Source organism: Epinephelus fuscoguttatus, linkage group LG15 (assembly GCF_011397635.1).
Source record: "Epinephelus fuscoguttatus linkage group LG15, E.fuscoguttatus.final_Chr_v1".
Classification (NCBI taxonomy): Eukaryota; Metazoa; Chordata; class Actinopteri; order Perciformes; family Serranidae; genus Epinephelus; species Epinephelus fuscoguttatus.
The window spans coordinates 25,000,298-25,025,725 of record NC_064766.1 but is presented as its reverse complement, the minus strand read 5'-3'; the positions used below and the strand labels follow the sequence as shown (position 1 = coordinate 25,025,725).

The 25,428-nt window shown below is 41.0% G+C and overlaps 2 protein-coding genes across 3 annotated transcripts; both read right to left on the bottom strand.

Annotated features, from left to right (window-relative positions):
- Positions 1 to 13,257, bottom strand: serbp1b (SERPINE1 mRNA binding protein 1b). 2 transcript variants are annotated; one of them, XM_049598285.1, is made up of 9 exons: positions 12,835 to 13,257; positions 11,956 to 12,136; positions 10,653 to 10,793; positions 10,148 to 10,219; positions 8,191 to 8,265; positions 6,353 to 6,530; positions 5,588 to 5,653; positions 4,061 to 4,258; positions 1 to 1,827 (listed from the first exon to the last, which is right to left on the bottom strand). In XM_049598285.1, exons 1-9 carry the CDS (start codon positions 13,088 to 13,090, stop codon positions 1,768 to 1,770), a joined length of 1,227 nt encoding a protein of 408 aa, XP_049454242.1. In that variant the 5' UTR covers positions 13,091 to 13,257; the 3' UTR covers positions 1 to 1,767. The 2 variants fall into 2 exon arrangements, with proteins under 2 accessions (XP_049454242.1, XP_049454243.1); XM_049598286.1 differs by having other exon boundaries at positions 4,061 to 4,255; positions 12,835 to 13,250.
- A 2,469-nt stretch (positions 13,258 to 15,726) lies between these two features.
- Positions 15,727 to 23,941, bottom strand: LOC125902137 (3-keto-steroid reductase/17-beta-hydroxysteroid dehydrogenase 7-like). Its single transcript, XM_049598287.1, has 9 exons — positions 23,773 to 23,941; positions 23,033 to 23,236; positions 22,834 to 22,926; positions 21,456 to 21,570; positions 20,958 to 21,152; positions 19,786 to 19,890; positions 19,625 to 19,681; positions 19,421 to 19,519; positions 15,727 to 15,976 (listed from the first exon to the last, which is right to left on the bottom strand). The coding sequence occupies exons 1-9, from the start codon at positions 23,898 to 23,900 to the stop codon at positions 15,842 to 15,844; spliced, it is 1,131 nt and encodes a 376-aa protein (XP_049454244.1). The 5' UTR covers positions 23,901 to 23,941; the 3' UTR covers positions 15,727 to 15,841.
- Between the last annotated feature and the right edge of the window lie 1,487 nt (positions 23,942 to 25,428).

Below are 25,428 nucleotides of genomic sequence, written 5' to 3'. Positions count from 1 at the left end.
TTTGTTTACACCTTTAAAATCACAGTTCTGATTTTAAAACAACCCAACAGCCATTGGCAGAGTACATGTAACACCTCTAAAGCAATTTATTAGAACAGGGATGTTTGCAGAGAAACTTTCACCGTCATGTGGCTCAAACAGTCCTACAAGAAAACCGCTCCAGCCGTCTGTATCAGTGCATCGCCAGCAAGTCTTTGCAGAACACAGCATGTAAAGCTTTAAATTCACTCCATCGTAAATGTTCAAAACGCCCCCGCACCCACCCCCCCGCCCCACCCCCGAACTGAAATATACCCGCTTCATTAAAAGAAAACGCTCGCTGGGAACGCTGACACAGGTGGCTGAAAGCACCATTAGCTTACATTACATTCTGTAGCTCGTGATTGTTCCACGATGACAGCCGACATTTCTTTCAGACAAATTATGCATTGGTGCTGCTGCACTGACAAAATAAAAATTAAAAAAAAAAAAAAACCCAGCAAATATGGTTTACAGAAGAGGAAGGGGGGAACAATCGTCAAAGAGGACTGGTGCTGATAAAACCAAGTGCTTTGAGATCTGAAAGACATTGGAGATTCTCTAAGAGCAAGATATGTCCACGGTCTACCTACCGTCCTCACCTAGATTTCAACAATCACATCTCAAAAGACAGTATCAACTACTTCAGGTGAGAACTTTTGAGAGTGCCAAGTTCAGAGCAGAGGAATACTTAAATTCTAAGTAACTAGCTGTCAGATTCACACATTCAGTCTCACACTTTGTTGTGCACTCGTACACGCTCACACTCACACTCACACTCGCACACAAGTATCCTTAGCAAAAAAATACAATATTTGCTTAGTGGTCCTGAAGAAACGAGTAGCACAGTCTGTATGACCTACGAGGACCAGCCTAAAGATATACACATTGGGCCCTGGGACACCCTGAAAACACAGGTAGCACATCTGGATCAGGGGATACAAAGCATCACTAACCACTGGTCCACCAAAAAAAGGCAAGCTATTTAAAAAAAAAAAAAAAAAAAAAAAAGAAAAGAAAAGAAAAAGGAAAAGAGGCATTTTACTTTCACTGCACGACAAGCAGAAAAATACCGAGCTTTAGTAGGAAGTCACTTTGCCTGATCACCCATCCGGAATTTGTGCCTTGCAAAAAGAGGATGGGTAGTCAGGAGCAGAGTAATTACACTTTAAATGCATGTTAAGCCATACTTCAGATATCTAGTACGAGTATCCTATGTAGTGTAGTGCTACCACATCAGTGTGTATTACTGGGAGGAAAACTCCAGTACAAAGTCTTTTCTAAGATGACCCCATAATACTGAGCTGAAGTCATGAGGGGGAGGAGGAAAGCACAAAAGCTTCGGGGGGGGGGAAGAGATACACACACTTCAACCTAACCGCAGAAATGCATAATTTCAAGCAGCACAAAAAAATATCAATGAAGTATGCATAATCTCTGAAAAAAGAAGAAAAAAAAAGTATGAAAACATCCCTGCTTTCATGTTCCTAAATACAAAACTTCAGTGTAACAAGAGGTCCTTTTCCCGCCTTTTTTTTTTTTTGTCTTTTGTTCTCCTTTAAAACAGGTAAAATTTTAGTCCTCTGGTGGTGTGAGTGGTATGGGATGACAGTCTTTCTTTTGTCATTTAAAATCTTTTTTTTTTTTCTCTGTTTTCTTATATACTTGAAGATGTGGTAAGCATGCAAGCCTCGTAGAGGAGGGGCCCCGGAAGGGCTGATGGGTGGGCTGGTGGTGGAAAAGGAGCCTTTAGGCCAGAGCTGGGAAGGCCTCAGGATCATCCACGTTGGGGACTGACACACCACTAGCCTGAGGGGACAGACACACAACAAACAGGTCAAGGTTAAGGGAGCTATGATCAATATTTTCGCACTAGAAAACTACACTCATAAGTAGCGATGCACAGATTTATTGGCTGCACATGGGTAGCCAGGATGGAGGTGCAAATGTTCAGGGCGGCCTGAAGGGGACCCCTCAAGAACAGGGCCTTTGTACATGGGATACCTGCTCTACCAAGTGAGCTACTGGGCGCCCCCTAGAGACGATTTACGGACTAAACACTGCTTTGTTGACCTACAGCCAATTTAGAGACACCAATTAATGCGCGTGTCTTTGGACTGTGGGAGGGACCTGGAGAAAACTCGCGCTGACATGGGGAGAGCATGCAGACTTTGCACAGAGGGGATCCCCCACCCCGGGGTTCGAACCTGAAACCCTCTTGCTGTGAGGTGACAAAGCTAACTGCACCACCGTGCCACTAATGAAGGGTTTAATTACTGTAAAACAGTTCAATAATTTATTATAGTTTAGATTTTTTTGTTTCTCTGGCACTAAAGGTTTAATAAATAACAATAAAAACAAAATAAACAACAACATAAAAACCCAGGTATCGGCTATCAGCCCAATTGTTATTTTAAAGATCAGTGCATCCCTACTTAGGAGAGAGCAGATCTCCACCAGGTGTGTCTGGAGGCGTGTGGGTGTGGAACACAGAGTACAGGGAAGGCTGTGTGTCCAGTGTGTATCATGACTAAGTGGGTGAAAGCAAATAATAGAACAGCTTAGGACAGTCTGGTATAGTTTACAGATTACATCACTTCACTGTAATGCAAAATACACTGTTGGAAAGATGGTCTTTTCACAAGTGGGAAAGCTGTGTACTCATCACTGCTAGTTGGTGATTCATGCTTTTTTCTGTGATTTTGTCGATCACTTACAGGCCCAACTGGCCGGTTGAGATGAGCAAGAAATCAGCAGTCAATGACCGTTTAAAACAGTCAATTAAGCGGGTTTTTCAATAACTGTGAATCACTGCAACCAGTGAGGTCATTAAGCATACAGTCATAAATGTGCACAAAAAATATTAGGCTGATTGGCCCAGTAGTTAGTGAGATAAGCTGCAGACAGATATACACACACGGCTGGCGGAGATTATAATGAATCACATCACACATTTTTTGCTTTTAATACCTTACTTACTTGTATCATTGTAATACTGACTGATTACTTTCTCTTTGGAACTTAAACATGCTTTCCTACAAAACTCATTTTTAATTTATTACTGTCAAAACAGAAAAGGAGCAGTACAAGATCTCCCAAAACTGATAAAAATATTAGTCAAATCCGTAAATATCGGATTTAAGTAGAGCTGAAACTGTAAATTGATTAATTAAATGACCAGAAATTTGTCTGCAACAATTTTGGTAGTTGTTTAAGTAATTTTTTAGGCAAAAAATAATTTTGATTTTTGCTCTTTTTCTTAGTTTTCTATGATTGTAAGTTAAGTTTCTTTGGATTTGGACTTTTTTATTGCCACTCAGAATAAAATTTAAGACCAGTTTTAAGAAAAAATTAAAGAGAAAAGGAAAAAAACATGAACTAAAATATTAAATATTTAACCATACATTTATTGTCACTAAAAACATGACTTTTTGGAGATATCTTTTTAAAGCTACCAATTATTTCAAATTTTGCAATGCAAAGTCAGAAAAAAAAATAATTCATAAAATCCTACTTCCCACATTTTAGTATTTTTTAGACTTGAAAGACTGATTTTAGACATTTTAATACTAATTAGGGCATTTTTAGATGAAAGGAGAGCAAGAATATTTAATATACCAGGTTAGGCTTTAGAAAACTCTGAGGATCATTATTTTCCAACATTTTAGAAACCACACACTGAGTAAATAACTGTCATATTGATTGATAATGAATGTAATTGTTAGTTGCAGCTGTAGAATAAAGAATATTTAAAACAAGTTTTCAATAACCAGCAGTTAAATACTATTATTTGTGACTTACGTTAAACTATAATGACACACTATCACTCCACAAATCCACCTGAGCACTGACATGAGGTCACTATGTGAGTCTCGCATCACGGGGCATGCTGTCACTGCTCTGTTATTTCAGGGCCGTAGTGGTTCCACAGCAGGTTTTCCAAGTCAGTGGTTTTACAGCCTGTTCACAGTCACTGAGCTAAATCCTCTGTGAGGGACACTAAACCTTTGTTGGTAGCAACTACAACAGCTTTCATTGTTACCTTTTCGGACCGTCCTCCCCCGCGTGCCGTCCTGCTGCCTCCCCCACCACCGCCGCGGCCTCCCCTGCCTCCACGAGCTCCCCCACGCCCGCGGCCAGGGCGGCCCAGGTCGCCAAAGTTGATCTCCAGCTGAGATGTGATGTCATTGGCTGGTTTGCGGAAGTGGTGGTCGCTGGACTCATCAGGGGCGCCAGGCTGCTAAAAACAGGTGACAGTTTGTTAGACATTAACTGCGCTCTGTACTGAGAGGTTTGTCTTTAACTTCTTCCACTTCACAAGGAAGCCAGCGTCCTAAGCTGACCCTACGCTCTTTCAGAGGCTGTGGTGGGTTGAGCTTTAAAACTAGAGTAAGATACTGGTATCATAGCAAACTAGAGAACCAATTGTCCATGTCATGCCAGCTTCTTGAGTCGGAGGTTAAATAACGCTCAGAAATCAGGCTAAATTGTGGCAGGGGAAAAACTGGCATGGCCATTTTCAAAAGGGTCCCTTGACCTCTCACCTCAAAATATCTGAATGAAAATGGGTTCTATGGATAGCCACGACTCCATAAACAGTTACTGAATAGCATAAATCAGGTGTGACTGGAAAGGTGAGACTCTTGTGGATTAAATGAGCCCAATGTTAGGGTGCTTTCAGACCTAGAGTTGCTTTGGTCTGAATCAGGGACTAATATTGATACAAAGTTGTATAATTCCCTAGAGTTGGTTCATGTTCTCACGGCAGCATTTACAAGTGGACCAGATCAAATGCCTTGTGTGAGAAAGCTGCTCTTGATTGGTCAGAATTTCCATGCAGGAAAAATCCAGGAAGTAAACAAAACGTTGAAGAAGAGTACACCTGCAAGATGTGCTGAATGTGCATATCAAGGCAGTACAGGAGGAGGTGCACATTAATAATCCTCCAGGACTGTAACATGCTCATGTTTAACCCAAACAATGTCTCATGTGACTGCAGTTGGTTCAGATCAGGGTTGGAACACAATTTCACCACAAACGAACCGCACCAGAGTGCGTTGTAACCAGCTGAGACCACCTCTTCAAGAAGGTCTCAGTCCAGTTGTTTTGGTGTGCACCTTAGTGTTATTGCTGCCTAAATGAACAGCACTTAGGGGGCAAATGAACATGAGTTTGACTGAACCAAACCAAACAGGGCAGGTGTGAAAGCACCCTTATTTGTACGATGACGTTAGACTCAACAGTAGTCATTTCACTGAAGTGAGACCATGTTTTTGAAACCTGACCTCACTGTATAAAATGACCTATTACGACCTCTGAGATAATCACAGCTTCATGAAACTTTACAGCTACGAACTAGAGACTTCAAGCATTCAGAGGACATATGGCTTTCGTGGGTATACTGACTGACTGCCCCCCATAAAAAAGGACAAAAATGGCCTATGGCAGGGAGGAGGTAGTGGAATTAAACCACTCACCATTTCCTAACAGGTGGTTTAATACAGACTGTTACCAGTGAAAGTTTTCATTTCCTGTGTGGATGAGAGATCAGTGTGAAAGCTGCGGGCACCTTGTTGTACAGAGTGGCTGGCTCTGCTTCCGTCTCTGCGGCGTCGATCAAAGCACCAACAGGCCTCTGAAATTCAAACACAACAGAGGGTTTTTCATCAACACCGTGTCAGATGAGCTGGCGACACACAGGAGGATATGCATCTGAAACTAAGTTTGTACGTGCTACACAGAAGTTGAAGCCGTTTGAAGGAGAAATGTGTTAATTTTTTTCACAGCAATTTAAAATAGATGTTACAGAGGGAATTATGATAAATTATATATCATTAAAAAAGACTTTGGTGCAGTTATTTCTTCAAATGTTTTTCATGTTAAAGAATATTATGATAAAAGGTTGTTTGAATTTGTGTTAATTAAAAAGTTATTCTTTTAAAATGGAGATTTTTCTGTTTCCCTCACACAATAAGGGGAATAAATAACAACAAAAACAAAATAAACACCACCAACAAAATATCTGCATTAAGCTAAATTATTATTTTAAACATTAAGTATCGGTACTGGCACAGAATTTCACCATCAGTACATCCCTAGCACGAGAAAAATAGTTAACAAGAATGAAATGAATTGTTTAAAAGCCACATTATATTATTTTTGCCTGGTTAAAATCCAGGTCTAAGGGTAGGTTCCCACACCACGGGGAAAAAGACCCCAACAGCTGATCTATGTGTGATGAAGCTGAAACCTGGGTCTGCACAGAGCAGGTGTAAACAGCTGCAGGAGTTTAAAGGTTTCTATTCCTTTTCCTATCATAAATCACCACACTCACATCTTCACTCTTGGACTTGTGCAGCACGTAGCCTTTCTTCCACTGGCTGTCTGCTCCTTCATTGGGCTTGCGGATGTTGAACTCCACCTTGGTGCGCTCCTTGTCCTGCATGGCCTTCCACTCGTCCAGGGTCATCTCTTTGGGGCCTTCGTTTTTAACTTCTTCGACCTCGTTCTCCCTGGAAAGCCAGCACACAACAACAACAATGTAGGACCTGGAATCTCCAACTGCCAATCCTCTTAGCTCTATACGTGCTCTCTAATCCTGAGGCCAAAAGGTCACAGACAATGTTGATCCCATTTGTGCTAAAGCTTTGTGATGAAAACGCACATGCAGAGATAGTGTTTGTTAGCGCTGGCCGATAAAACAATATCAGCTGGGAACACGATCAAATTTATGTTGATGATGATAAGCTTTGGCTACTTTCACTCGATATGGACCGATCCAACAGCCTAAAACGCAGCAGAAACAAACAGGACAATAGTCTGCTGCCTCTCTTCTCCTCTCTGCTCTGTCACTGCCTGTTTGCAGGAGGGCAACATTATGCTCCACACACACAGAATGGACAGCAGCGTAACTTCAGATTTAGCCCACAGAGGAGGCAATGAAACACACTTTAAGGTATTTTTCACTGGAGTCAACACGGGGACAGTATGATCAATTTATCAAACACCTGTTGAGCAGGCAGAACACAAACTTGCAGGGATGCGGCGCTCCGGCTATTCTGCCCGCAGTAACCTGCTGTCTCATCTTAATGAACACCAGCATTGTTTTACACAGCCTGGCAGTTCTTTAGGTTAAAGTGCTGGAAGTGAACTTACGTTATTCTCTAAAGATGAGGAATTATTTAATATATTCTTTTATCACTCACAATATATATTCTGAACCCAGCCATGTTTAAACAGTTAAATGTTTGCCGTTCTCTTCTGTAAGTTATTAAACTACACTCTAAAGTCAAAAGGGTAACGTTGCTATTTTCCAACCTGCAGGGTCCAGGTTTCCCTGTGTTTTTGAGTCCAAGTGACCAATCCGAACAATTTTCAAAAGTTAGTCTAGTATTCCATGAGAGCGCTGCAGCCAGCAGTGGCGAAACAGGCTGCAATGTAATTCCTGCATTCAATTATGCAACGTCACGTCCGCAAAAAGTGCTTTGGTTTTGTCACTGACAGGCTCAGATTGTTATTGTAAGTGTCTGACAACATTGTGGAAAGGATCCCGACGGAGATAGACCTTTTTTTTTTAAAGAATAGGATCCTTTTTATTTAACCTCAAACAGCCCCAAAATCGCTGTTGTCAAAACCACCAGACTCCATTTAAATAAATGGCAATTTTATCACTGTAAAATACACTTCATCTAAAGTCAACAGAACCAAAGTAAAATTCACAAAAACTGTCTTGCATTGTCTTCTCACTGTTCCAATAATTGTCACCTCTAGTTGGTTGAAATAAACCCTTAATTCGCCCAGTTAGATGTGGAAAATATTCTGGCTTTATGCATGCTTAAATTACTGGATTGGATTCTGGATTCTGGTGGGTTAGAAGATGGCGACTTTGTAGCTGTTTCTGGTTAAACAAAAAGGATCTTACTCGTTAACAAAAAGGTCTATCTCTGCAGGGATCCTTTCCATAAGGTTGTCAGACACTTAATAATAATCTGAGCCTATCAGTGGCAAAAACAAACACTTAAACTGGACATAAATTGACAGTGCATAATAGGTAAACACCAGTGTGATGACATTTTACTCTGTAGTTTAAAGCAACCTTTTCTGGAGTTGTTAAGCAGATGAGATCCACAAACTGAACATCCACCTGAAACCTGACAGGAAATGGATACTCACTTGTTCTCAGAGCCGGCGGGTGCATTTTCCTCTCCCTCTGGGGTTGTCTCTGGAGCAGCAGTCTGTTCAGCCTCACTGGGAACAAAGACACACAGCCACCTTGTCAATACTGATACATTCCCTGCAGCTGAAACACTATCTCTTAATGCCGCCTTTCCAAGATAGTTCACAAATGCACGTACACCAGCACGCTCTACACTGTGCTGCATTCATTTTATCTAATGTTATTACAAAACTGATGTAAACATTTCAGAGTGAACACATCTTGTTCTCTTGGTGTGTGTTCCATAACCTTTAAAGCACGGTATGATCCTGACACTAGGCCTGGATAACAATATCCAATAATACTTCTGTTGGATGTTATTTTGTCCCAGAATTATTGCAATAAAGAGTATTATTGTCATTTTGAGGCCATTTTGTGCCACCAATATAATAAAAATATAACAGCATAATAATGTAAGTACGTCCTTTCAAAGAGCAATGAACTTTAAAAGTAATATTCATAGCTTTGTTTTCATTAGTTTATAATCACTTTAAAATAAGAACCATTGTGCTTTTGCTACCTGAGAATGAGCCCTTCATATCGACATACAGAGCGGTTCCACTACTATGTTGTTCTACAGTAGCCCAGAATGAACAAAACAAACACCGGCTCTAGATAGAGCCCTTTGTGTTTTTGTATCAGCCACTGTAGTTCTCCTACACGCTTGGCACAAGGGATACGTTTCAGTTCTGCAGCCTCACCACTAGATGGCACTAAATCCTACACACTGGACCTTTAATACAAAAGTTGGCAAACAAAAACAAAACCAAGTGATGCCTCTTGCAACTCAAAGACAAGCTTAGTGATGCTCGAAGAAGGCCTGGGAGACTGACGTTTTGCCGGAGTGGAGGATGAAGTTATTGGAACTACAAACAACGGACTTCATGGCTTGTGGCCAGAGGTTGGCAAGCCAACGACTATCAGAAACGTGCCTATTTCACTCCAAGGACGCATTCACACTTGCGCTATTTGGTCCGCTTTAAACGAACCCTGGTCCGCTTGAAAACTGGGGGTCCTGGTTCACTTGCAAGTGAACCCTGGTGCGGTTCGCTTACAGTGGGAAATGCAAACGGACTATCCAGCAAACCAAAGAAGGGGATGGATTTCCGTTTTAGACTCTGGCCAATCGATGAGCTGGGTTTTCTTCTTCCTCATGCTTTTCTTCTTCTTGGTCAGTGGTCGTTTCAGGCAGTATCACTCCCAAATGAGCCGCTGTTGTAATTGTGTGATGTTGTCCAGGCTGTTTGGTCCACTTTAAAAAGTGCAATGTGAAAGTGAACCAAACCAAATGAAGGTGTAAGCTTTTTTTGGCATTCCCCGCCTAATTAACCCGAGTCCCCCGGACTATCCTGGTGTGAATGTGCCCTAAAAGCGCAGCTGCAGGCTACCGGTAAGCTACACTGTGTCATCTTTGATGTGTTGTTAGATTTTTCTTCAGGCTCACGCAAGTAGGCAGGGGTGGAGTCTTAAATGGTTGGGAAAACTCTGCTTTTCATTCTGGTAACATGTTGGCGAAAATGTTCCCGGGTTGGAAATTAACATTTTTGTCCACCTGCTACTGTGGCTGGTGGATTCCAAAATCGACCAGCCAGTCAATAGATTACCATCATTTTTCTGACTTGTGAGTGAAGCAAACACAATGGGCAATATCGAGGTCAGCAATATGATCAAGGTCATGTCTGTATAGCGTACAATAAGTTGATTATATAATCATTGAGACAGGCCTATTGGACACTATTGTGTAAAATGTTCCATTCAAACTAGAGCACTTCTTTATCTTAACACAAAAATAGAGCCACATCACAAAGACCACACGCAGTACACAAAGTCTGTACAGACATCAGATGTGCATCATTATTCTGCAGACAGTAATGCTCAGATAAACAGGCCATGTGTCTGCTCTTGAACACTCACCTCACTTCATCCTTCACGGTGCCCCAGTTGTGCGAGCCGCTGCCACTGCGCTTCTCCTCAGTTTTCTGATTGCTGGAGCAAAGAGAAAGGAAAACACACACACATAAACACACTTACGTGCGCAACCTAAAAATACTTACAGCCCACAATGAACAGTAATTCTACACCCAACAACAACCCATGACCTCGGGTCAAAAGCAGCTTAACTGAGATGTCATTAAGAAACACTTTCTACAGATGTCATTGGGTCAGACTGTTATTCAGTGTCAAGTATAACTCTATACAGTATAACTGCTGATTGATTTTTTTTTTAGGTCAGTCTGGCTTTGGCTACAAACAAACACAAACACTAATGCCTGGTTCTGGCATCCTTTGGCAGTTAAAGAGCTCGAGAAGGTGCCTCTTGATAATAAATAAAGATTCAACAATGGGATGCTTTGGTGAGTGCTCATTTCTATTTATACATTCGCTGGTCTGCTGAGGTCTCAGTCGAGGTCTGACTCACGATTTGTCACTGCCGCTGTGTCTGTCAAAGTCTCGTTTCCCACGGGAGTCAAAGCCTTCTCCTCTGCCCATGCCCCGTCCTCTTCCACCACGCCCACCCCGGCCGCCACCACGCCCTCTCGGGGGCCTGTCTCCAGAAGGCCTGACGGACAGAAACACACACCAAATTATTATTTAAAAAAAGTGTTAGGATGACCTTATCAGTTGGGTATCGGATGATATTCACACCCTGTTGACTGCCATCACCTATTGGCAAATAAGATGGCATTCACCGATGGCAGTGGCCGATGTTTTCCTGTTGTGTCATGTCAATTTTGCATGCTAAAAGCAAGGGAGACTAACATCGTCCCACAGACAATAACACTTCATTGTAAACATCAATTCCGTTCAGCTATGTGCACTCAAACTTTTAAGGGGTATTAGTGTAAGTGTTTAAGTGTATTGTGGTATCTGTAATATAGTACATGTATTGTGGTACGTGTAAAGTGGGATGTGTATTGTGTTTATAGTGTACAGGGGTTTTATGATGTTTTAAACTGTATATTTCTAATAACATTCTATGTCTATAAAAAACTATAAAAGCCCAACTAAGGCCAAGAGTTGAAAATTATAAATAATAATTAAATAAAAAATAAAAAAATAAGTCGGCAGGAGCTAGTTAACGTTAGCCGCTAGCATCCAGTGGCCGGAAGTAACAGCTAACGGAGGCTTTACTGAGTTTAAACATGATGCGTTCAAGCTCTATTCAGTAAAAATGAGTCGCAGAGGAAGATAAATTACAATGATAGCACGATGTGTTCAAATGTAATAAATTAAAATACGTTTTTCGTGTTAAAGGTCATATTTAAAGTTGTTTCACAAATGTGCATGTTTGAATTTGTGCCCATTCAAAGAGAGTGTAATGAAAGACTGAATTATTTAAATTATTTTCTATCACTAAGATTTCTTTGTTTCTCTGGCACAAAGGGGGGATAAATAACAAAAACAAAACAAACGACAACAAAAAAAACAACAGCTGCACCAGCCCAAAATCTCTCAGCCGAGGCGTGATCAGCACTTATCTTATCTTTACAAGCTCATGTGACACACATGCATATCCGTTCCTAATGTCAGTGACAGTACAAAGTTTCACAAACACATTTACACAAGGCTGTGTAGTGATACTGAGATAAGTGAGCTACTATAACATCAAATCCTAATCTTCCATGCATACACCCCCACTACCATCCTGTGATGGCACCAGACAGCCTTGAGCTTATCAGCATGTTTAAATATGCTCTTCGTCAGTTACCACAGCTACCCACTTGTCTGTGGAGAACTCTCCACCTCCCTCGGGCTTGTCTTCGGCCGGCTTCTCGAAGCGGCGCTCGCGGGGAGGTCTCCGGTCAGGCCTCTTGTCTCCAAGTCGCCCTTCGCCCTGCCCACCCTGATGCTGGGAACCAGGCTGGCCCTGCTGGTCTGGTCGTCGGCCCACTCGCCTAATACCTGACAAGGAGAGGAGCACACACATGGAGTCAAACCTCATATCCGTTTGTGTAACACCTCCTTAGTGTGATTATTAGTGCATGTTGATGTTGATGATGTGGAGTAAAGTGCAGACTGTGATGCAAAGCTCCTGTCAGCAGCTTTAACAGCAGCACCCTGCACTTAGTTTCACTGCTCACTGGTAACAATACTGGCTAACACTGGGCCCCTTTCACCATTAACTAGCTGCAGCTGCTGGTGAACTCAATTTTTAAAATCTAAAAGCTTTAAAACATAAGCTCACCAATCCAAACAAAGAGCCGTGTGTCTAGTTTCCCACAGCACGCAGGTGAATTTTGCGCATAACGGAGCTGCGTAGCCAGTGCATGTTGCATCCTCCTCCTCCTCCAGCAGCAGCAGCAGCAGCAGCAGACAGTAACCCTACGCTACACCTTCCTACAGGATGCTGCCTGCTGGAAACCATCTGCGACACAGGCTCGCTGCTCTGCTCAGCCCCTCGCAGGTGGGCTCACCTGAGCTGCTTCATAGGTACACCTCTTGGTGTGCAGCTAACCTCAGTGTGTCCGGTTGACCTCACGCTGTGTTTCAGAGCAGCATCAGCTAACGCAGCTAACAGGAGATGCACATGACAGTTGGTAGGATAAAGATGGAAATAAACATTCACAGCACATAACCGAGAGAGGAGGTGATGTTTGTACCTTCTTTCTTCAGTGGGACCGGAGCCTGGGACTCTTCCTTCTTATCCAGCAGCGGGTTCTTTCTGTCCTTCTGTGACTCCTTCTTCGGCTGCTTGGCGGCTTGAGCCGCGGTCTTGGTGGAGCCAGCGGCGGCCCCCTCCTTCTTCTTGTTTTCGGCAGCTTTCAGGATCTCAAACGGGTCGGACTCGTCGTCCAATAACTGGTCGAACCGGTTGGTTACGACGCAGCCGAAGCCTTCTTGCAGTTGTCCGGGCATGATGGCGCCCCTTCAGCGGGATTCACCTCCGATTCTACGAGGCTTGATGCGAACAATTCGCTGGATGCTGCCACAAGATGGCTGGGAGAGCTGCCCCTTCTCTTCCGGTGCGAGCAGCATCCGGGACATCGCGCGGCGCGCACCAATCTGAGCGCACGGTGGCTGCAATGTTTTTATTTACATTATGTAACGATGTGCTCTCACGTCCTCCCTGAATAATCCGGGCTTTAATTTCCGTGAGGAAGTCACATGAAAGGAGAGCCTTCAATAGTGTCACATACACCAGCTTCTGCTGTGGAAAGAGGACATGAAGATGTGCGGAACGAGACATAATAAGGGACTGTTCGGTATTTATGAGGGGAGAGGAGGTGGTGCAAAAATGGAGCAAATAAAATATATTTTTTTAAGCACCGGGGAGGGGCCAATGTTTTAGTTTTGCTTAGGAGAGGGCCATAGAAATTTTGCATGTATTTTTTTAAAATTATTTTTGGAAGACAAGTTTCTTTAAAAATTGATGTTTCAGATGTTTTTATTGGGTTTTCACATTTCTGACAGTTGTTGGACACATCTTGTGTTAGGAACACTTTTGTCAGGAAAAAAAAAACAAAAAAAATCAGATTTTATATTTTATTAAAATATAACATCATTTTATTCTATTTCTAATTTAAAATTAGTCCAAAAATAAACGATGACAGTAAAAAACTGAGGCTATTTTCAGTTCCAGGATTTCATCTTCAATTTTTAACTTTAAATCATCAAAGTTTAAAAAATCTAATAAATAATTTATGATGGAAGGAGGGTCATGCATTTTTGGCCAGTCACTTAGGGAGGTTCAAGGAAAATATCTGTAGCTTTGGGATGGGTCCAAATAAAAAAAATAAAAACAATTTTTAAAAAGTCCACCACTCCTTCTCTGATAAGTAAAGAACAGTCCCTAATGTGAGAATAATATGCTTGGGTGTATTTAAAAAAAATATTCCAAGTTGACACATTTCTAAACTCATACACCAATATGAAAAGCTCTACGTGGATACTACACAGTCATCGCTAATAAAAACTCAGTAGTACTTTGTGTGTGCAGCTGCGACTACGCTGATGCTACAGACACACATATCATGAGATTAAGTGGGATTTGTCAGTTTATAAAAAGCAGCAAATGCTGTGTTGAGGGCCAGCGGGGGCACGCTGGGGAACAGCTGCTGGTAACATATCTGACAAGTCTGGCCTCTGTACAGGCAAAGCTGTCACACTGGCTGAAAATAAATTCAGGCACATTTTCATGTAACTTGAGGCTTTTCTTAAGAGTCATGGATGAAACTGATTTAAAGAAATATTCGGGCCTGAGGCACACGTGGATGTTTGTGATCATAACTCATACGAGAACGCTGCTGTGCTCAAGATTAAATGCTAGAATGAAAGCATTGACTAAAAGCCTGGAAGATTTCCCTGATTAAGGTTCAGTTGTTTTGCTGTTTTTTTCTGAAATGGCTTTAAAGAGGCTTATGATGCATATTTTAAAGTGCATCTTCTCTTCTTTCCCTTTTCTTTATAGGATAAGACTGAACTTTATTAATCCAGTTGGATCTTTTTTTGCCAGAGTGGGACCTTTAGAGTAGAGTGAGTGACTGCTTCTAAAGTCTTTCCCCAAGAAAGGGAAATCAGGGTTTCATAAAAGGATAGAAAGAAAGAAATTTTTAATAACTTCATCAAAGTAACTTATTGCATTGATTACTTTCCTAACAAATGTTTTAAACTGGTCAAAGAACATTTCTGGACATAGGATGTGAAAGGAAGACATTCCTACATGGTGGAAAGATGCAAAGCAACAGAATTAATGATATACTCTATATATAAATGTCTTACAGAAAAGAATATATTTGGATGTAACCCTTTGTAATCACCAACATTTTAATTAGTAACTGTAATTTAATCACATATTTTTTCTCAGAAACTGTAACCGATTACAATTATATTTATTTTGTAATTTAATTAAATGCAACTAGTTACTCCCTGGCACTGCTTGCATATCAGTGTGGCAACACCTAAAGCCGGACACCAAAAGTTAGCGATGCTTTTTGCTACCCCAAAGCAGTTACATGTAAAATTTCAGTGAGAGGATATCAGTAAATAAGAGGTTGTAAAAAGGATGAGCTGTATTATATTGTGTTTTGTCAAACATCTGATTTATTCATACACTTGTTTGATCTGTTACAGACCTCTGCAGTTAACACACCAATTCTTTCAGCTAACTGTGCATCATAATTTATGCTTTGTGGTAAAAGACAGCGGGTGGCGTTCAATGGCTTCAGGAAACAAGACTATACACGAACAGCTAATTAAAGTTTGTGAGGTAAGAAGCCTGTTGTAGAGGAAATCTGATACAGATATCAGGTGAAGATGCAGCAGGCGGTGGCATCTACATTGCAAGGAAGCAGCAAAGGATGAGACTCCTGCTGGTTAGTGATCTCACTGGGACTCAGTATAAAAACGCAGTGTTTTTGTCTTACTACATTTTAGGGCAGGTTTGTGAATGATCCACCCTTCAAGAGATAAAATATATATCTATAATATTAAGATACTACAAAGTACATTAAGTCAGAGTGCTTATGTAGAAAAGACAATAAAGACACATGGTGTAATGGTACATTTGGCATAAATGAAAAAGATAAGAGCACTTTTATTGCTCATCATCACAAACTGCACATGGTCCATTTCTCAAGAGCAAAAGCGTCCCTTACAAAAGACAGACTTCTACTCTATGTCGTTGAGGTACTTTTTATGAGCTTCCTTTTTAGCATTTTCCTCACTCAGTTTCCTCCTGACTGCCTTTTCAAGTTCAAGAAGTTTTGAATAGAAGACTTCAGACATTCCTTCATCGATGTCCATCTGAAACAACAACACAGATCATCTCAATTTATTACATGTAAATAAAGCAGACAACAATCACATTTTCCGGTTTAAAGGTTCTGTATGGGACATTCAGAGCGTCAGTACAGCAGCAAACTTCTATCTGCTACGTAAAGATATCGTGGAGTACTTGCGTCCTGAGCAGAGAAGGAAGTCGCTGATGTCAAGAAGGCATTGTTGTGGAAGTGTTGCACACCCCCCAGTTCCCCCCTCATAACACCATTAGCTCTGTTAGCACTATGCCAATGGATAATTAGCTAGATAGATAGGGTAATTTTGCTTCTCTTAATTTTACTGCACTGCACACCATCCACTTTTGGTGAGAGCTAGCTAGCAACGTTGCTCATTCAGCAATTCCTGCTAGTAACGCTGTCCTAACCAAACAGTGTCACTGTGAATTTTGAGCCACAAACCCCCTCTAGCATTGTTAGCTATGTTGTTAGCTCTGTTAGCACCGTTAGCAGTGTCAGCGCAGCTGGTGTTGCTAACATAGTTAACAATGCCAAACAGGTTTTGCTGCTCAAAATGAAGCTGCTTACTCACTACCTGGGGGGACTGGAGGGTGGCCACCATGTCTCTACAGCAGCAGTAACTGCCAAATAAGCGTTTCCGCTAGCTAGCTCCCACCTGCTCCTGGTGGTGTGCAGTACAGAGCAGCCAAGGCTAATGTTAGCTAACCAGTGGAGAGTAGAGGGTGGGCAGTGGGCACTATGTTTCAGCTTGTTAATGTAGCTAGCCGACTGCCTGTCAGCAAAGCCGACAGAAAATAAAATAAAAGGCGAGACTTACATCACAAAACATTAAATTTTCAACACCTCTAAATGGATAGCACTTTGAAAAGCGGCACTAAAGCTCATTGAGTCAATGGAGCGCCGGACTAAAAGGAAAAGCCTCTTATATTTCATGTCTTTGTTTTTATTCTGAAAAATTAACTAGTTAGACAATGGGCACTGTTGCTGTTGTTTAGCTGTTTATGGAGTTAGTACCGTTAGCTGCTAGCTGCCAGTAGGGTTATCACACATTCTGGTGCTCCACGATTGTTCTCTTTTTTGGGCGACTGACCCGGAAAATGACTAGTCTTTCCTGGAACACAAATTGTCTAAGTTTTTTGTGAAAATGTACTTCTCATTTAGCATGTCAGAGTTCCAGATTAAACCAGATTCTTCTACTAACATTCTGTTTTTTCCTCTTTACTTTCAGACATCCAATCCCATGTCTGTAGACAGGTAAAAAAAGAGTAGAACCCAGCAATGATCAGCCCAATGCCTTTGTGACATACGAAAGTTTGCCTTGTCCCTAGCAACTGCTGCACGGGCTGTCACTATCTTAGGGAGGCTATCCAGTCATCTCACATTATTTTGTGGCTATGGTATTCCCTGCTGTACCGTCAGAGTTTTACACTTTATAACTGGACTCACAAGTCAGTCTTTAGACGCTTTGCTCAACTAAAGACTGATGACTTTCTCCCTGATTTTGTGTTTAGATGGGCGGATACAATTTCAGAGTTTAAAAAAACTCCCTATGTTGCAGAACCAATAGTAAATCTGCAGGGCGGTCCTTTGGTGGCTCGCTGAACTCTTGAGCTTGTAAACATAGTCCCACTAGAAACGTGTAGCGGTATACGAAATGGCTCAGCTGTGCTCGCAGAAAACGCCGTCAAAGTTAGTGGTTGTTTGTTGCGTTTGTGGCGACCATTCTCGCCAACTAAAAGAAACAAACATAATCTTTTACAAGGCCATGACTCATCCGTCTGGCTGGACTATAGAGGCAATCGCCTTGTTGTTTACAAATACTTCCGGGTAGAAAACCAGCAGAGCTTTTAGCTATATATATATAGCCTATATATCACATTTTTCACATCACTGTATCACCGTTTAGACTAATCCGATGTTTGTAAAGTCTATAAACACAATGATTGAACAAACATTACTATTTCTGTGTGCACGTTTAGCTGGGCTAACCGTTAGCTGTTAGCTCTGTTAGCCATTAGCAGTGTCTGTAATAGGTAATAACTCATTAAACGGTCCATGAAAAAAATATCTTTTCCAGCGGATATCTTAGTTACAACATGATTGAGTTAGCAAAGCAGTTTTGTGTTGCTATGTGTGGTATTTATTCAGTTTTAGGAAATCACGATGTCTAGAAAGCATCAGTGGCTGCAGCTGACAGGGACAGCTAACAGCAGCAGCAAAGCTAACATCAGGACGTCATCTGTTAAAAGCCTCCTGTTGTCGGATACGACATGAAACTACTCCAGTTAGCTCAATAATGTTGTAACTAAGACATCCGCTGGAAAAATATTTTCTTCACGGATGAGCACACGTTTGATAAAACGGAGTTAAATCTCTCGGCATCCATTTTCAAGCTCTCTGTGTGCTTGTTTCCTTGTGGACGAGAAAAGGGGGAGCGCACATTTCTGAGAAGGCGTGTCCTTTTCAAAAATGCATGAGGCGTTGCTTTGTTGCCGGCCGTTTTCGCCGGTGTGTTAAACACACTTTAGAAAGGAGTGTCCCCAGACTATCAGAAGGCGGAGATCTCTGATTGTCTGGTGGTGAGACTACTTTATAACTGACACATGGGAGTGCAGAGACTATTTTGTTTTAAAAGCCCCTGATTGGATGTCGCTGTTCGGGTACTCTCGCATTTTGTGATGCTGTTGGGATGATTACGATGTCGAACGTCAGTTTTGACAAATCACCACATGTATCAAAATCCTGAATCACTCTGAAACGACTTGACAAAACAGTACGTGTGGTTTCTGTACGTTTTTCAGCTTCATTATCAGTGATAAATTATTTTCCAGCCACTGATGTACTCAGTCTGTACATCTGTGTCCATAGCAACCAGTCCCTTTAACCCATTAAAGACTGAATGGAGATTATGCACTCCTGTTTTTTCTATCATGGACAAGGTATAAACCCAGCATACTCATGTTACTCTTACACTACTAACTTTTCTTATTACTTCAGTAAATGGTCAGGTGTAGTTCATGAAGCTTGTATCTATAAATGGTGTGTTATTAGATTGGCTGCATGTCAGGACAAAGAGAGGCAAGGGGGACAACAGGGAGTCCTACAACTATTAACATATTATATTTGCAAATATGATCTAACGTCCTGCGTCGCACGTCAAATGTCCTGGTGTTTCACAAATCACACGTGGCAACCCTAGCTGCCGGCTCAGCCACCACTATTTTAAAAATCGTGTCCAGACAGCTCATACGCTCTGAATTTCTCATAGAGCCCCTTTAAAACTTTTTGAGGTTTCCTGCTTGGTATTCTATAAAAAGCATCTGAACTGATCCCAGTCTCTCTCATGAATATTTTAACAAGTGCAATGCTAAGATTCAGGCTATCAGAGGTTCACACACAGCAGGCTTGAGCAGTATAATGTCTGTGAAAGCCGTGGTCTCTGGTTACTCACCTGTCGAGGCTGAGTGTAATTTGTTCCAAGTCCTGATGTTAAACTGTGATATTTTGCTCTCAGATCCAGAGACTCAGGCTTTTGAAGAAACAACCAGTGCTGTGAAAAGCCAGAGAAGGACTTTAGGTTTATAGTATGTTCACTGACAATATGTAATATGACGTATGTTCATATGGACAGCAACAGGACAGGTGGACAGCATACCAGCGCCTCTGCTCCGTTGTACGGCGTGAGTGTGAACGTGTTGGTGAAGATCCTTATCTGTTCAACACAAAAAGTTAAGATATCATGATACCATGAGACAGTTCGTACGTAACTGCAATCATGTTTAACAGAGATTAGCAGAAAAAAATATCATCACTCACCAGCCACATGATGGGCATGATGAGGGTCCAGAAGAAGGAGGGGAGGATACCATAGGTCAGATTAGTCATCACCAGTCCAGGACATATTACAGAGGAGAACAGCCCCTGTCACAAAGAGAAGAAAACATTAATTCCACATAACAAATTAATGATTAAAGGGACAGTTCACTCCCAAAATCAAACATACATATTACTGCTCTCACCTGTAGTGCTATTTATCAATCTAGATTGTTTTGGTGTGAGTTGCAGAGTGTTGGAGATATCAGCCATAGAGATGTCTGCCTTCTCTCCAATATAATGGAACTAGATGGCACTCAGCTTGTGGTGCTCAAAGTGCCAAAAAAACAGCAATGTCTCTTTCCAGGAATCATGACCCAGTTACTGAAGATAATCCACAGACCTTGTTGTGAGCAGTTTCTTGTCTTGTCTTTAATGTACGCTGTCACAAGCACGAGCCTTTCGTCCCTGAGTATATGTTTCTATATACCTGATGCTCACTTTGAAAGCACCGCAAGAGGTGGAACAGCTGATTCATGAAGTTAAAATGAGAAATTATCTACATGATAACTTCCTATTTCTCTACAAAAACCTAAATAAGGTGGAAGACAGCTGGAGGTAGATCGCCAGAGAGCTGAACGTCTCTCATAAATGACCATCAATAACAACCTACTTGCTGTTGGCTATACTTTAAGTCATTTCCAGTGAATATCACAATAAAAAAAAGATTTCTGTTTCAAGAGTACAAATGTAGAAGGACAGCAAGTAGGCTACCTACACATCTGATCTGAAGTTTGTTTACATGGAATAAGAGTGCACATTTAATGGATTCGGTGCAGACAGAAAGGTTCCATGTTTCCGTCATTTGCTGTTAGGACACATTGTCATTATGTTTAACTCAGGAGCAGCTTCTGAGTCAAGGGCGACACCTAGTGGTGAAATTCGGCATAATGGCCTGGTCCAGTCTTTGGCTTAATATCAAACCGGTTTGAAAATCTTTACACCGGCCAAACCCCGATAGATACTAAGCATTAAGTCACAGTTGTAGAGGACGCTCCACATTTTATACACACAACAGTTTTTCATACTTCCACTCCCCAGGAACTGATTTGGAGCAACACCCTTCATATGACAAACCCTCCACACAATCAGAGGACAGGACACTGCTTGCAAACCTGGCTGTTCTTGTGTCTGTTGAGTGCCATGCTCAGCATGTCTGATGCGTATTTGGAGGAGCTGTAGGGCTCCGTCCCATTTCTGTGCTGCATGTCCTCGATGCTGAAGGCGGAGCGGCGGGCGTTACTCGAGGAGGTCCACACTATCCTGGAAGTGTGGTCTGCCGAACACAGCAGAGGCTCCAGCTCCCTGATCTGGACCACAGAGACTAGAGACATCAGCGACATGACTTCTGTATCAGTGTCATTTGTTGGGTAATCAACTCACTGCCATAGTCAAAAACAGAACAGGTTCCTCAACTGTTTTTTCATGACATATACTGTGCCACAATATTTCTTTCTTTCACAACAAAACATCATGGACACAGTGATAGCAGATTTTACCCATATTATCAATCCTAATAGCTTGAGTTTTAAAGAATCTATATGCCATAAATCCAGCTGCATTATCATACTATATACTGAGGACTACATGTATGTGTGCATTGTGTGGTGTACCAGGAGGAAATGGCCGAAGAGGTTGGTGGCAAAAACTTCCTGCAGACCGTCTGAGTTGAGGCGGTCCTGTTGAGTCAAGAGACCCTCTGCTGTCGCAAACATGTTGATGACATTCCTGCAGTGACAGGGTACAAGATTACATAACAGCACGGACAATAGACAGGCTGCCATCAAGAAGCTCAGTGGTGTTGTGGAGGGTATACGCAGGTATACAGTTTACCCACCTATCAGCCGAAAAAGCCACTAGAATACATAGGAGAGTAAACCCACTTCATTCTCAGAAAGCTACCCATCTGTCTAGTAGTACACCCACCTCATCAACTCCCACTACACCACTAAAGACGCTTAAAACAAAAGTGGGGCAGGGGCATAAATGGGGGGCCAACGGACCTTTCCCTACTTCCTACCCTACTACTTCTGGTGCCCTTGCTTGCACCAACTCAGCCTTCATTGTGAACTTTTTTAGTGACTTTTCAGACCCTCTGATAACCTCCTGTCACCGCTGTAGGTGCAGCCTGCTGACCTCTTATTACGATACAAGGTGGAGTTCTCAGGATGGCTGCGAACATTTCATTTACAGTGGCATCACCTGAAGGTGTCAGGTGGTGGAACGAGACAAAAACAGACTGGAAGGCGAGTCCTCCTCCCCAGAGTGTTCAGGCATCCTTGCTGCAGATTCAAACTGTACCAAAATAATAACTAGTTCTGTAAACACTGCTCCTGTATACTTAGAGAATACCAAATTAAAGCATGTGGTGCTTGAGCCATGCTACAATGTGCCTTCACTTGTGCATTTTAGTCAATTCATTATGCCTGCACTGTACAAACAACTGCAAGCTGCTGTTCAGGAATGATCAACAGGTCAGAGTCTTATGACTTTGTCTTATTTTTCAACACATCAGTATTTAATCGCTTTAACAATAAGAATTGAGACCAATGAGACAGTTTAATTATGTTTTAAATACAAGAAAGCCCCCAGTTAAAGAGTTTATCTTTTAAAGTTCAATAAACACGTAATGTTTCCAAAGCTAGTGACTAATCCTGTTATAAAACATGATCTCATTGTTGACCAAAATAATCTTGATTATATTTGCCATAGTTGAACAGCCCTTCTACACCTGTAAAGTTTCAGGATAGCGTCTTGCGCAGTTGTGACGCTATCACGCTGACCAAATCTGTCCACAGACAGACTTATATACACCTGGCAAATTACCCAAATGGCTTCCGTGGTGGTTCCTGCTACAACAGGTGTCTCCAGGACCACATTTTGTCATGATGACACACACACAGACTTACAAGATGAAAACACACGTTCCACTCTCACAGCTGGTAAAGACACAAAGCAAAGCAAGTGAGGAACTGGCTTTAGGATTTTTACCTGGAGAACAGACCCTTGAAAAAAGCTTTGACATCCACCTGTGGATTGGGCATGATTCCTGCATTTAGATACAGAAAGTCGATTCTGTTGTACCTGTGGAAAAACACAGACGTGCATTGATCAATCTCAATTTTATATTCATAGATCATGTGAGAACAGGTATATCAACAGCATCATGATGTCACCATATCCTCAGTACCTGTCCTTGATCTCCTGAGCAGCTGTGAGCACTGACCGCACAGAGCCCACATCAAGGTGCAGTAAGTCCACCTGGGCGTCGGTGTGAGAGGTCAGGAGGGCAGAGCGGGCAGCCTCAGCCCTCTGCATGTTCCTGCAGGCCAGACACAGGCGAAGCTGGCTGTCCTCAGTCAGCAGCCTCTCACACAGTGCCAGGCCAATGCCACTGCAGAGAGGGACAGATGGCAGACAAACACAAACTCCCCTCAGAAACTGTGTGATCACACTGATTTAGTGCAGCTAGTTCATACAGAGAACTATTTATCTATTAGTAAAATTGGAGAAGAAATAATAAAGGCAGATTAGAAACATTTGTTTGCAGTCTAACAAAGTTAATTTCACAATGCACGTGGATAATAAGAACCTAAAATACTGACTGACTAATATATTTTGCTGTACATGTTGCTTTTGGCTTTTCTGTGATGTCTTAATCGTATTGTTTATATAGCCTATGTATTATTTGCATGTGTCTGATGCACATACATGAGGCATTATTACAGACTGGAAGCTTTACAGTCAGATTATCACAGATTTGAAGCAGTTGATCTCTCAGCAGGAGAGATGCTGTCCCTCAGTGACGCTACAATGTCTCTGCAGCCAAATTAATACACATTTTTAGTGTTTACAAGCTCGTGACAGGTTTGTAACATGACAAACGAGTGTCTAATCCTCGTGACAGTGACGCAGTTTTAATGGACCCACCTGTTGGCGCCGGTAACAAGAACAACTCTCTTCATGTCTGACCGGAACTCGGAGCTTCTGGAGCTGACAACGGGACCAAGATACAGTTTTACACAACTGATATGAGCTCTCTGGCCGGTGCAGCCCATCGTCCGACTCCTCTGTACAACGTCAGCCTATGTGCACGAGCCGCTGCGTGGTGTGATTGGATGTCAACAAACAGCTGGCCAATCAGCTTCCCCTACGGACGGCGAGGAGGGCCAAAATGGTGAAAGAGCGCAACGATTGAAAGTGTCGGTAGGAAATAACTGTGTGAAATAAGTTAGTGGTGGAAGAAGAATGTGGAGGACAGAAAATGACATAAGTATTAATAAATAAATTCAGTAATTATTACATAAATTTGTATATAAATACATGTATAAATAAATACATTTAGTAATAAATACATATATAAATATAATGTGTAAATAAATAAATAAATACATTTAGTAATTAACACATAAATATGTATAAAAGTACATGTATGGATAAATAAATACATAAACAAGTATATAAATAAATTTAGCAATAAATACATATATAAATATATCTGTAAAAAATAAATACATTTAGAAATAATATATAAATATGTATAAAAGTACATGTATGGATAAATAAATATATAAATACGTGTATAAATACATTTAGCAATAAATACACAGATGAGTATCTAAATGCATGTATACACGATTAAAAAAAATTAGTAATAAATGCATATATAAATACATAAATACACGAATAAAAATGTGCTAAAAAAATCAAGGTTCAAGGATATTAATGACTTATTTATTATTATGAATTTATTTGTCAAATGAGCACAAATTACAAAAGCAGTCGTTGCCATTGATAAATTTGGATTAGACAACAATGCAAATAAGTGTATCTATATAATTATTATTATTATCATTATTAGAAGTAGTAGTCGTAGTAATAGTATTGTTGTTATAAACGAAAAGAGAGATTGACTATAAGGACATGAAGTAGTGCATGTAAAAAAAAAATAACATTAATAAAATATGAAGTGAGGGATATAGGCCTAAAACAGTTGTATGAATACACAAAATGTAAAAGTGATGTATGCCTGGCAAGACTGTACATGAATATGTTCAATCACGGGTCCAAACAGTTTGGTTTGAACAAAGGTAAAGTGACATGAAATATAAAGTGACAAAGACTATAGTGATGAGATTAGAGCTTAATAGTGTTACGGCCTGAGGGATGAAGCTGTTATATATAAGCTATCATAAATATGAAAATAAAGAAATGAAACCATGAATAAATGAATTATTGAAGAGGTTAGGACAGCGTTAATATACAGACACAGAAAAACAGAAACTGATAAATGTAGTGTAGAGATGGTTTTGAGGATATTTACTTTTTTATGTCCTGTTAAATCATCAACATCTATTTATTTATCTACTTTTCCATTTATTTCCGTATTAATTTCAACATTTATGTATCCATTTATTTCTTTAATAAATTCTTTATTTATTTGTCTATATTTATTTACACATTCAGTCATTTGATTTTTAACTTCCATATTTATTTATATTTTCCTGTATTTATTTTATTTATTTTCATATTTACTGATGCAGTCCTGTATTTATTCATACATTTATTCGTTTATTGACACTGAAA

Bases quoted from the DNA above. Each gene is read 5' to 3' on its own strand.
- LOC125902137 (XM_049598287.1), bottom strand. From the start codon at position 23,900: ATGGGCTGCACCGGCCAGAGAGCTCATATCAGTTGTGTAAAACTGTAT. The intron at 21,571-22,833 runs GTAAAAATCCTA...CTGTCACTGCAG, and splicing joins TTCAAGGGTCTGTTCTCCAG to GAATGTCATCAACATGTTTG. The intron at 15,977-19,420 runs GTGAGTAACCAG...TTGTTGTTTCAG, and splicing joins ATTACACTCAGCCTCGACAG to ATGGACATCGATGAAGGAAT.
- serbp1b (XM_049598285.1), bottom strand. From the start codon at position 13,090: ATGCCCGGACAACTGCAAGAAGGCTTCGGCTGCGTCGTAACCAACCGG. The intron at 6,531-8,190 runs GTGAGTATCCAT...CTGGCTTTCCAG, and splicing joins CCCGCCGGCTCTGAGAACAA to GGAGAACGAGGTCGAAGAAG. The intron at 5,654-6,352 runs GTGAGTGTGGTG...TTTGAATTTCAG, and splicing joins ACAAGTCCAAGAGTGAAGAT to AGGCCTGTTGGTGCTTTGAT.